The 12,202-nt window shown below is 36.6% G+C and overlaps 1 protein-coding gene and 1 long non-coding RNA gene across 2 annotated transcripts; both read left to right on the top strand.

Moving 5' to 3' along the window:
- The first annotated feature begins 6,316 nt into the window (after positions 1–6,316).
- LOC122662656 lies at positions 6,317–7,527 on the top strand. Its single transcript, XM_043858359.1, has one exon. The coding sequence runs from the start codon at positions 6,393–6,395 to the stop codon at positions 7,485–7,487; it is 1,095 nt and encodes a 364-aa protein (XP_043714294.1). The 5' UTR covers positions 6,317–6,392; the 3' UTR covers positions 7,488–7,527.
- A 281-nt stretch (positions 7,528–7,808) lies between these two features.
- On the top strand, positions 7,809–9,197 carry LOC122662657. The gene is made up of 2 exons (XR_006333067.1): positions 7,809–8,505; positions 8,702–9,197. It is a non-coding gene; the product is annotated as an uncharacterized LOC122662657 (long non-coding RNA).
- Positions 9,198–12,202: the final 3,005 nt, after the last annotated feature.

Below are 12,202 nucleotides of genomic sequence, written 5' to 3' on the forward strand. Positions count from 1 at the left end.
ACCATAGGTCAAAATAGAAGCTCATCACAATGTAATTAAACTCTCCAAGAGCTGGAATAGAGAAAAAGAAATATTACAAGTTGCCGTTTTAAAGTGGATGGAAGGATGTGTATGTGAATAATAGAAAGAAAGGGTGACACGAATTCACATAGAAACATAAATAATAGAGAGGATGGAAGCAATGAAGCATAGAACTAAACCAGCAAAACTTCTTTTGCATAATCATAGTTTCTTGACCCATGTGAGTGTGAATAATTGAAGCTACTAATGATACTCCCTTGTGAGTCATGGCTCATGCGGTCATGCCTGTGGCCCATGGAAAGACTTACAGAGACTAGAACATTGCCCCATCTCTTACTTACCAAAAGCAAAACCCAAAAAAAAGGAAAAGGGAAAGCACAAAAGTTAGATGATATGCAGGCCCGCACCATTAAAGTAGTGTCTCAAATGGGTCGCAAGTTACAGTTGCTCCACCCACCCATTGCCATGGCCTTCAAGTGTACTGGACAGCAGTCCCAGCACCAAAGGGGGGGGGGGTGTTTGGTTGAAATAAGTGTTGTTGTGATAAGCTTAATTGATTTATCCCAATATTTCTCTACCATAAAACTAAGACATCTTTGGTTCATATAAGAAATTCCAAACTATCTCAACTAAGGGTGTCAATTGTTTGGTTTGATTTGGTTTCAATCGGATTGAATCAGTTTTGTTCAGTTATTGGACTAAGTCTTAAAGGAAGTTTTTGGTTTTAGTGTGATTTAGTATGGTTTCTTATCGGTTTTTTGTTATTGGTTTTGTGATCAGAACACTATCATGTTCGGTCCAGTTTGGTTTTCGAGTTTACATGTATACATAAAGAAATTAATGGAAAATTCTAGTTTTTTTTTTGTTTTTCTGTTTTTCAGTTTCTTATGAGGATAATATCAATCCGGTCTCGATTTTTCATAAGATTTAGTTGGGTTTTCAGCTTCGATCAATCCAATTTGGTTTGGTTTCTACTGGTTCTATAAAAATCTAGCCCAAAAGCAAACCGGTATGGGTTTGGTTTGACATGTGCTGAACCAATCGGTTCGGGTGGTTCGACTTATTCATGCTGAACTTTGACATCCTTAACCCCAACTCTGACCTTTTTTTTTTTCCCCTTAAAATGAATGATGCATTTTATGAAATGCTTCCCAGGATGGTACAAAATTGGGATTAACCCAAAATGCGTGTCCAAACAGGGGAATCACAATGCGACCCACCAATTAGGCTTTGTGTGTAGCCAGGCCAGAGACTCCCAGAGAGAGACATGCGATTGGTTCTCTTTGTGTGACTCTCTCTCGATCTCTCTCTTTTTGTCTGCTCTCTATTTCCCTCTTAAGTGTGCGAGTATCTCCGATGACATTCATCATGGTTCTTGGATTTAGAGTGAGGAGTTCCTGTTGAAGGAAACCTGATGAGATTCCCATGGAATCATTCGAGAATGTGTTTTGATCGAAAGCTTTTGCATTAGACTTGTAATCTCACGTAATCGGGATCCTCATGTTACGTATTTGTTTTCTAACGAAGTAAAACCCTAACCCGAATTTGTTAACACAAGGAAAAAAAATATATTTAAAAAAAAAGGGTTTTACTTGGCTTGGTGTAATAATGGTTAGCACAACAGTGAGTGAGAGTTAATGATGAACCAATAGTTCAATCATAACATCATCTCACCTCACCAATGGTAAAGAGATTCTCTCTTCATCTAAGGTGAAAAACTTTATCCACAGGAAAACGTGGGTATTTCAACCTTGTAATTCATGATCAAGTAATCACATAAGCAATAATACATGGTAAGCAGGTAAAGATTTATTTTAGCATCATAAGTAGTTAAGTACATTAACTAAAAGAGTTTTGTCAATTTCCAATCACACCAAAGGGAATGAATGACTATATATACATGGGTAGATGGTTTCATTAGAAGGGAAAGATTAGACATCAATGCTCTTTTGAAGCAATAGCCAAGAAAATCCCCTACTACCAATTTAGACCACAATGGTCTAGAATTAGGTGGAACTTTTGACTTGGAATACATTTCCTCAAACTCCTAACAAACAAATTCAAACCCGAAATTAGTGTCCACACCCTTCCCCCAAAGGAAGTACGTTAGTGTCTCCATGTGTCTATCTCTCTCCTCCCACAATAGAGAGTAGATATATCATTTTATAAAAAGAAGGAGAGAGAAAGGTAAAGGGAGTTGCTAGCGTAAGCTATGCAGCCCGGCAACATTCTTTCTCCTAATATAGAAATATTCAATTATTTGTCATAATTAACAATAATGAATTTGAAAGATCAATTTCAATTTAATGACATATCTAGCATATGGTAGGTCAAATGATACTCAAATTTAATTGGAAAAATAGGCTTCGCCCTCCCATTCTCATGTTCCAAGGTAAAAATAAATGGATTATTTCTACCCAAAAAAAAAAATAAAAAATGGTTTATTACTACTTGTCAAAGTAAAGTAAAAGAAAATTAGTAGAGAAGGCTAATTTCTTAAAATATTTTAGCCTTTAAAAATACAAGATTAAAGGTGCAACATATATAGTATTGAATGTGACAACTCTGAATTTAGTATTGGATGTTTAAGAAATGACATGGATTGGTACATATCAAATTTTATAAAGAAATTCAATATATCTTCTCATCCATAGCTATACCCTCCCATGTATGTCCATGCACCTCACAATAGTCTATGACTAAATATATCCTCTCATCCATAGTCTCCGCTCCCTTTTTAGTACATTTCATATTTCATTCTATAAAAAATGAAAGTTATACCAAATGTTGTCGTAGTTTAGGGACCCTAAACGTTAGGTCTAACTTGGCGTGGACCTTTTCTTAGCCAAGTTTAGACTTGGCTAGCCTAATGTTGTTAATATCTTTTCTCATTTTATAAGTGAATGAGTGAGCGGAGTCGTTTTGCACAGCCAAGCAATACACCTACTTATAGCCATCATATGAAATTGTTCAAAAACTAAATGGCTTAAGTTGGTTTCTTATTAAGAGGTGGAATAGAGAGGTTTTTGGTAACATCCATGGTATGAAGTTGTCCCTCCTTACCCAGTTGCAAGAGGCTCAATCTCTGGAGCCTTCACCAATTATTCTTACCTTCTTTTCAAATTTGGAAATTCATCTTAAAAATTCTTTACAACAGTAAACCCTTTTTTGAAGCAAAAATCTAGGCACAAGTATATCTCTTGGGATAGAATACTAGTTATTTCCACTCTTTAACAAAGTGTGGACAAATAAATAACAAAATTCTTTGCATTAGTAATGTTTTACTTCATCCAATCCTATAGAACCATCATGTCTAGAGGGTCTCTTTTTTAATGCTTTAACCCCCAAGCAAAATGTTGTGGTCATTAACCTCTTTTCATTGAGGAAATTAAAGAAGTAGTTTTTTGTATGCGACCCTATAAAGCTCCAGGACCTGATGGTTTTCAAGTATATTTTTACTGAAAATGTTGAAACCTAGTTCATCAAGATATCTCTAAGTCAATATTAGATATTTTCCGCTTACGACATCCTTTCCCCCTAAGATTAATACTACATTGATTAAAAGCAACCAAGTGCCAATAAAATAGATCTTTATAGACCCATTAGCCTTTGTAGTGTAGTTTACAAAATAATATCCAAAACCTTAGCAAATAATTAAGGCCCCTCTATAGATTCATTTCACCTCTGCGCATTACTTTTGTCAAAGATAGATAAATTTTCGCCAATATCATTTTAACTCAAGAAATTTTGTTATAGCACTAATGGAATTATTAGGTTTTAAAAACCATTGGTGTGATTTACTCATACTTTGTGTTGTTTGCCAACTAAAAGTGAGGAATGTAATATTGTAGCATTGTTGCTCAAGTTATAATGGAATATGTTGAAAAATCCTTCTTTCTCTTTGTATTCAGGTTTTAAAGGCTAGGTGTTTTAGGGATTCAAATTTTTTGGAGGCTCCCACACCTACAATTTGCTCAAGATTTTGGAGGTGCATTCCATCTATTGGACCATTGTTGCAGTAGTTGCTTTGTAGGAGAGTTGGATCAGGCTCAAACATTAAAATCTGGTCTAACCTCATTCAAAGTTTTAAAATCCTTCGTTCAATTGAGAACAACTGCCTAGCGCAGTTGGTAGTAGTGTCGAGCGTAAGAACCCCCCCTATCAGGACCCTCCCCCTACCTCCATAGTATAGGTACCTATCTATAAAAATAAAAAAAAATCCCTAGCTCAATTCAAGCCAATTTAAATTACACTTAGGTTTTTTAAATCATTGATCTCTTGGTCACCCCCCGAACTGAATTTTTAAGATAAAACCCTTTTAAGGATCTAATTTGTGATAAGTTGACAAATGGGAATTTTCCAAGAGAGATATTAAACATATTTTATCAAATCCAAATCGAGAGTTAAACCTGATAATTAAACAAATGGGTTAGTTTTCCGTTTGTCAATCATTCAGACCATTACCTCCAGGCATCTCAATAAACACCCTTGGCTTAAGTTAACCATAGTTTAAGCAAGGGTGTTAATGGGCTGGGCTAAAAAGCTCTCTTTAACTCTGCCCGGGCCCAGCCTAGCCTTAGGTTGGGCTAGGATATCTCAGTCCAGGCCAGCCTTGTTGGGCTCAGCTGAACCCAGCTGGCCCTGTTGACCTAGATTGGGCTGGGCTTTAGTCTTTAGGATGGCTTTGATTCTTTAAAATAAATAAATTAGTAAGTGGTGTATGTCGGGGATTAAAAGACGAATAATGTGTTGAGTGGTGTACATCGGTGATTAAAAAACCAAAGAATGTGAGGACAAGTGAGTTTTCATTCACGGTGGGAGAAGAAAACACCCATGAATCTAGGGTCATTCTTATTCCCCCTTCCCCCGCTAATTTGTTGGATGTCCAAAATGCCCTCCACTGTCTCTGTTGCCCATCCAAGCCCAATGATGGCCATTGATGATCTACACTGTGGGTGAAGAAAAACTCATCATAATCTATACCATTTCATTATTTTTAAGCAAAAGTTTTCCTTCACCTAGGGAGATGGAAGAATCCCTTCTCCAATCTCTAGTAGTGATTTGACCATTTGATTTAAGTCGTATGACCTCATTAACTCTCACCCTACAATTGTAACTTCCCTCTCTAACACAATCAGATGAGCAATGGCAATGGAGAAGGGATTCCTTCTTCACCATGGATGAAGAAAAATTGATCCCTAATATTAAGCGTGTCAATTTGGTACCAAAAGAGGAACCATTCCACTAACAACCTGGTATCAAACTGTCCCATTAATAAACAAGAAGATATTGATATCTGATTTTGGTATCAAATAATAAATAGAATGGAATATTTCTAGGATGGGATTCCCAACAGTATTAGTAGTACTGAAAAAAACAAATTAGGTAATGGATGGAACCAGAACCTCTAGTACTCTTTCAAAGGGTATATTTCATATTCTTGTGTTCAAGTTTTATGTTTGTAGTTTGATGTATTTGGATAGTATTTTCTCTAAGGGAGGTTTCAATGGATGGACCTGTAGTTCTGTTTCTATAAACTTGTTTAATGATGACACTAAACTATACATGGATTTATTTATTGGGTCTTCATTAATTCTTGGTTGTAAGTTTGAGAAGCTTACATGTGATCTTAAGGAGTTTGAAGAAGTATAACCATGAAATTCATCATGATTTCATAATCTAAGTTGTTTTCTAAAGTTAGAAATACCTTAGCTCATATGATAATGAAAAGATCCACAACACTAATAATAGAACCATTGAAGTTCATCACCATTTTCTACAGTGCCTAGAACTGTTAGGAGCTGGTGCCATCTCGATCCATTAATAATCAAGACTGAGACCTAAGTTTAGTCTCGTTGACTAAACATAATGGTACAATTGACACCGTTGGTATTGATACCAACACGGATCCGTCTCAAACACCGAGAATCGTCCCAATTGACACCTTTCCTATCTACAATAGGAGTAGGGCATCAACAACTTGCCATGTGTTGATGGTCAACACCCCTACCATTGCACGAGTCAAAATTTAGTAAGATTCGATGGTTGAACAATGTCTGATCTATTCACTAGAGTTGGTCTTTGATGTTATGCCATTTCATTTCTACAATCACAGAGCAATAATCTCTATGAAACTGAGAATTTATAATTTGAAAGGGTAATTTGGGAATGACAGAAGGATCATTAGGGGATTTCCCGTAACTCATTGTCCTTCTATAAGATTTTCCCTAGTTAGTAAACCTCAGATCTCGGCGAACGCCTTTATCGGTTCAGTCGATCATGCCCTGCTTAATGCCATTAAGGATGGTAGATCAGGGCTTATTACAATGGATTTGATGCTACGTGTTGTCTGAATTGCCGAATCTGTGAAGATGTCGAGAGACATGGAAGTTTCTACCGAATATTGTCGTAAATTCGAGTTGGATTGCTCTAACGATGGAGTCTCTGAAGAGTCAAATCCGCAGGACCATGAGGTGGAATCATCGGATTCTGGTGTCCGTAGGAGCTTTGATTCCGACCAACGGTTCCATTCTATGAATGCACTGGAGATCTTGAGAGAAACTGTTAGAATCCTTCGGTACAATTCGTCGGCTTTCATGTTGATTGCAGCAGTTCTTATTTGCCCAGTTTCTGCTGTACTTCTCTCCCATGTCTTGATTAACCAGTCAATCGTAAAGAAACTGACTATTAGGCTTCTTTTAGTGGCACAGTCTACTGGAATGCCTTTGAAGCCTTATACCAAACAGTGGTGCCAACGTTTATCAGAGATGGCACTTGCTGCTGCTTTCTACTTCCCTATGTACATTACATTTTCATTATTATCAAAAGCTGCTGTTGTGTACTCCGTAGACTGCACTTACTCCAGAAGGAGGTTCGAAGTGTCGAATTTCTTCCCAACCATTATCAAGATCTGGAAACGTCTCATTTCGACTTATATATGGGCTTGTATGGTGATTGTTGGCTGCCTTGCCCTGTTTCTTGTTCTGCTTCTTGTTGTCTGTAATATTTTTTCTTTAGTAGGTTGCCCATCGGATCTGATTGTATATCCTGCAGTGATGATCGGATTAGTATTCTCAGTTGTTTTTGCCAATGCTATTATCATCTGTAATCTTGCAATTGTGATCTCTGTTTTGGAGGGCATATCGGGCCCACAGGCTTTGCTTAGGTCGAGCATTCTAATACAGGGCCAGACTCAGGTTGGTCTTCTGATATTTCTTGGATCGACTGCGGGGACGACATTTGTGGAGGGGTTATTTGAACATAGAGTGAAGACACTGAGCTATGGAGATGGGTCCTCCAGGATATGGGAAGGACCTCTGCTGGTGATGATGCATTCGTTTGTGGTGCTTATTGATTATATGATGAGTGCAGTTTTCTATTTCACGTGTAGATCATCTAGATTGGAATCCTCGGAGGGAGAAGTTGAAGTCATGGCAGTTGCCTCTGAATCAGTGGATATTCAATGACTTATTGCACAGTAATGCTGTTTCAGCTTAAATTTTCTACGATGAGGCATGTTTGATGGGAGTATGTAATGCTTCCTCTGCAATTTGTACAATCTCCAAGAGTTGAAGAAAGCACCTGAAAAGGCAAGTAACTGCAGCAGTGGTGTACTTGTTGATCCTCATGTTGGAGAAATTTTGGCACGGTTAATATTAAATTCTTTACATATCATGTATGTTGTTATCATTTAGAATTGATACAAAATTACTTCAGATTGTTCAACAATTCTTCTTTTTTCCCTTATGTGTTTCGGTTCCGTAGTTCGTAAAAGTACAAAGTAAGCATACTACAATAAACAGTTGGATTGGCACAATGTGGTGGCAACTTGTGAGTTTCAAAGTTCAGATGATAGTTGTCATTGCGGCTGTACACTTCTAACGAGTATCTCCCTGTTCTTGCAGCTTTGGTGATTCAGATTGCCTTTGGCTTACTAATGATTAAATTGATAATTCATGACTTGCAATTTTATTTTTTGGACCATGTTGCTTGCCATGTCCACAGGAAATGAAGTGTCCGCAAAGGAAATTTTTTGACTTTGGTTCTCATACATACTTTCTATATTATGGTAAAAAATGGTTAGGAGTTCCATTATTTGGAGGAAATAACTCTGGATAATTTGGAGAGATGGATCAGAGAAACTGTAACCGACCTCAAATGATTCTGGCAAAACTTTGATTCTCTTTTCAGGATTAAAATGTGTGGCCCAGTTACATGGATTTGATGCTGAGAGTCATTACTCAAATAACTTGGGCTACTTCAACAGGGATGAACTAGTTATGAATTGACAATCCTGTGGATCTATAGTCAGGTTGAGTCAGCTGATGTGCATTTTGGCTATCTCAAATGCTACTTGGAGAATGCCAATAGTCATTCACTAGGTTGTGATTACATCTGCTGTGACATGCTGCCTAAGATTGCCAATCTTTTCAAACAGGACACATTTATGTCAACTTCGGCGGAAAATGGGTGTTCTTGCTGGAGGTATTCAAAATTATGTTTCTTCATTTATTGTGTCATCTTATATTGGTTGATTTTCATTTAATCAAGTGTATTAGCGAGCAGAAGAGCTTTTACTGTCAAATAATAATAGAGTGTGGAAATGCTTCTAACATTGGTACAACTTTTAAGAAGCCTTTAGATTCTTTATGTGTGAACCTAATATTTTGATATTCCGCAGATTAATGCTTTAGCATGACATCTATTTGAGAACATCCTTCTTTTGAAGAACATGAAGTTGTCCTCCTTGAGGAACTCCACAACAAGGCGAGTCTTCTCTAAGAAATTTCAGTTTATTCATGTCCTCCTCTTAACGTATCATTGTTGGATGTGATCTTGATTCTACTGTGAATGTTCAGAAATCTTTACATAGCATTTACTCGACAAGTTTCCTTCTTCTATAAGGGTCATTCCTCTACTTGCTGAAGGTGTTATACATTATGTAGGTGTAATGAATTTTTTCTGTTTAATCAGAAGAAGTAGGTTGCTAGAGTAATGATATTAGATTGCACAGTTGGTTACCTGTCCACATACAAACACTTGTTGTTTATGTTGTATAACTAACATTTTATGGGCCTAGCTTATGGAATCTCCAGTACCAGAACCTTTTCAGTTGGATGACTGTCAATTCTGTGAACTTTTCCATTGTTGGACCATCAAATTATTTTATGAAATTGGCTACAGGAACATCGTCAGCATAATACCATTTATGCCCAAGAAATTTGAAATCAGCTGTTAAGAAGGCTAAAATTGTCATTAAATTGATATTTCCCTGGCAAAACACCCTCCCACCTACTACAATTGTAAAACACTTCCAAAACCAACGTACTACTCTTTAGCCAGGTATTGTCCAAACAAAAATAAATTCTATTTCTCTGATCAACTTTGCCAAAAATTGGAAATTCAAAGTCATGAGAAAAATCAAACACCAAAAAATCCTTCTATTCAAGTTCAAACCTTGAGGAACTCACTCTTCGATTGAAACTCAGTGGATCGAGGTTTGCTAGAATCATCACTTTGATTTCACCTTAAAACAAGATTTCTGCTCTGTTCATCATTCTGGCTGTTCAAATTTTAGGTGATTGATTTTCTTGACTTTTATGTTGCTTGAATTCGTTCTTTGTTGTGCTGTAAATCTTTTCAATTCTAAGGTCGCCTGTTTCTACATCAATTTCCTAAATGGTCTTCATGTGCCGGTAATTGCTTCTTTGGCATATGTGGTGTACATAATTGATGGTTACCAGCAATTTTGAATTTGTTTGGCTTGGGGTTTTGATATTGAACTAAGTTTCTAATACACATGCGGTATATTTTCAGAACCTGAAGCAAGTTATAAGCATATATGTTTCTTCTTGCATTTAGTGTACACTTGTCAATTAACATTTTCCATGTCGACTGGGCTACTTAACTGCCTAGTATACGTTCATTATCTTTACTTCGATGTAGTTGATAAGTTCTTCTCTAGTTGAGTAGATTTGACTATTTCATGTTAAATTATCTTATCCCTGGACATTTATTTCCATTATTGATATGGTAATTGCTGGTGAATGAAGGAGCTCTGATGTTTTTCGCTTTTCTAGGATTGCCGGGGTACTTCTTTCCTTGTTTTTCAGAATCTGTTTTAGAGGAGATAAAGGCTGCAGGATAAGCATAGATCAAGAACTCGTCTCAAGTACAGGTTTCAACCTGGCCAAAAGGCAAGTTGGGTCGAGATCTTGCATGAGTTGGGGTTTTTTTTTTTTTGGAACTCGATGGCTGGCTTTGGTGGGTTTTAGACCTAGTTTGGTCATGAAAGTTGGTATACAGCCTATTATGGGCCATTTAAACACAATGGCACTTTTTGAAAAATCAAAGTCCAAATAGGAGTTTCACTTGGTGGGAAACCAAGACAAACATTTATGCCAGAAACCAAGACAAACACTTATTTATGCCTAATATCATTTAAGTAAAGCTTTCCAACAAGTCTAAGATTGTTTGAATTTGATTTATATTGAAGGAGTTATGCATCGGTCAAACTTAATTTGGTGTGCACGAATGTTGTCAAAATCGGTCTGAATGAAAAAAATTTTTTGGACATCAAAACAAATGAATATTTTACCGCACTTTGGGTTTTTAGAAATGTTTTACCATATTAAGGTTTATGAAATTTTTAGATTTGAAAAAAACCCCAGCATTAGAAATTTGAAAATTGCACCTACAGCCGAAAATCTAGTTTTTATTCTTGAACTGGGGGGTTGACTTTTTTCCTTCTGCAATTTGATTTTTGAACGATTTTTATTGGATTCAAATAGGGGTCGTGCATATTTGCTCATTTATGAATAATTACTTAAGTAAACTTTTACTTAAATGATATTAGGCATAAATAAGTGTTTGTTCTGGTTTCTAGCATAAATAAGTGTCTGTATACCAAGGTTTGCATGGATAGGTATCTGTATACCAAGATTTCCCATCAAGATGAGCAAAACCACCGAGATCTGGCACTCATATAAAGGAGTTTGGGTCGAGATCTCGACCCGACCAAGATCTTGCTCGAGTTGGGGTAAAATATCATATTGACCTCCATCTCATCTCAAGGTCCTGAAAAAACGAGATATTTGCGAGATCTCAACACGCGAGTTTTAGTTCCATGAGTATAAGTAGTATTTGCCTTTAAAAACTGCATCACTGAACGACTTGACTTTAGGTTTTCATTGCTAACAAAATCTTTGTACTTCATTGGTATTGAGTGAACGATTTTCTTCAAAGGCCCCTAATGAATTGTATTAATTGACAATGGATTTGCATGTGTTTGACTCTAATGCTCCAATTTAACTTCTACATACATTACAAGGGGAGAGAAGAAAGCATAAGAAGAAGAGAAGAGAAGGGAAGGGCGGGGGGGGGGGGGGGAAGAAGAATGCACATACACTACACGCCACGCAAGCATAACCAAACTTGATTTCAATTCATCTTTTCAATCTACTTCAATCGTTGGTTACACATGTATTTATAAAACGTAAAAAAAAATCAAGACAAATTGGAAATTTCCCTACATGTCTAATTGCTAACTAAAATAGAAACTCAATAAAACTCAAATTGGAAATTTCCTTATGTCTAATAGCTACCCAAAATAAAAGATTACATATCTTTCCCAAATAAAATAAATCCTAAATATCCTACTCATAGTTGTCACAGTGTCACGGCGATCCAAGTCGGTGGAGGGGTGTCACGTTGATATATCGACATGTCTCCCGCTATGGTGTTGCCATGGCGAGCATGTCGACCATGTTTTATTTTTTATTTTCTCTATTTTTAATGTCATTTAGTATGATATAATATATATCCTATAACATCAAAATCAACATGAAAGTGTACTACTAATATACTATGGTTTAATTCATGAAAGTGTAATATCCATTAGTGTATATGAAAGTATGAAAACATAGATTAGTATGTGCAAGCCTGCATGCAAAGCAAGAAGAATGGAAAAAAAAAAAAAAAAAAAAAAAGAGAGAGAACTACTCTGTCAAATCGTAATAAATCCCTACCCCCACCTTCTGTCTCTCTATTCTTTCCCTGTCTCTGTGTGTGTAATTGTATATGTGTGGCTGTGTGCAGGGCAAGAAGAAGGGAAAAAAAACACCTTCTCTGTCTATGTACAAGCCTGCAACTGCAAGGCAAGAAGAAGAAACAAAAAACCGAG

Source organism: Telopea speciosissima, chromosome 5 (genome assembly GCF_018873765.1).
Source record: "Telopea speciosissima isolate NSW1024214 ecotype Mountain lineage chromosome 5, Tspe_v1, whole genome shotgun sequence".
Lineage (NCBI taxonomy): Eukaryota > Viridiplantae > Streptophyta > Magnoliopsida > Proteales > Proteaceae > Telopea > Telopea speciosissima.

What these genes read in the sequence shown, in the direction of transcription:
- LOC122662656 (XM_043858359.1), top strand. Translation starts at nt 6,393, where the DNA reads ATGTCGAGAGACATGGAAGTTTCTACCGAATATTGTCGTAAATTCGAG.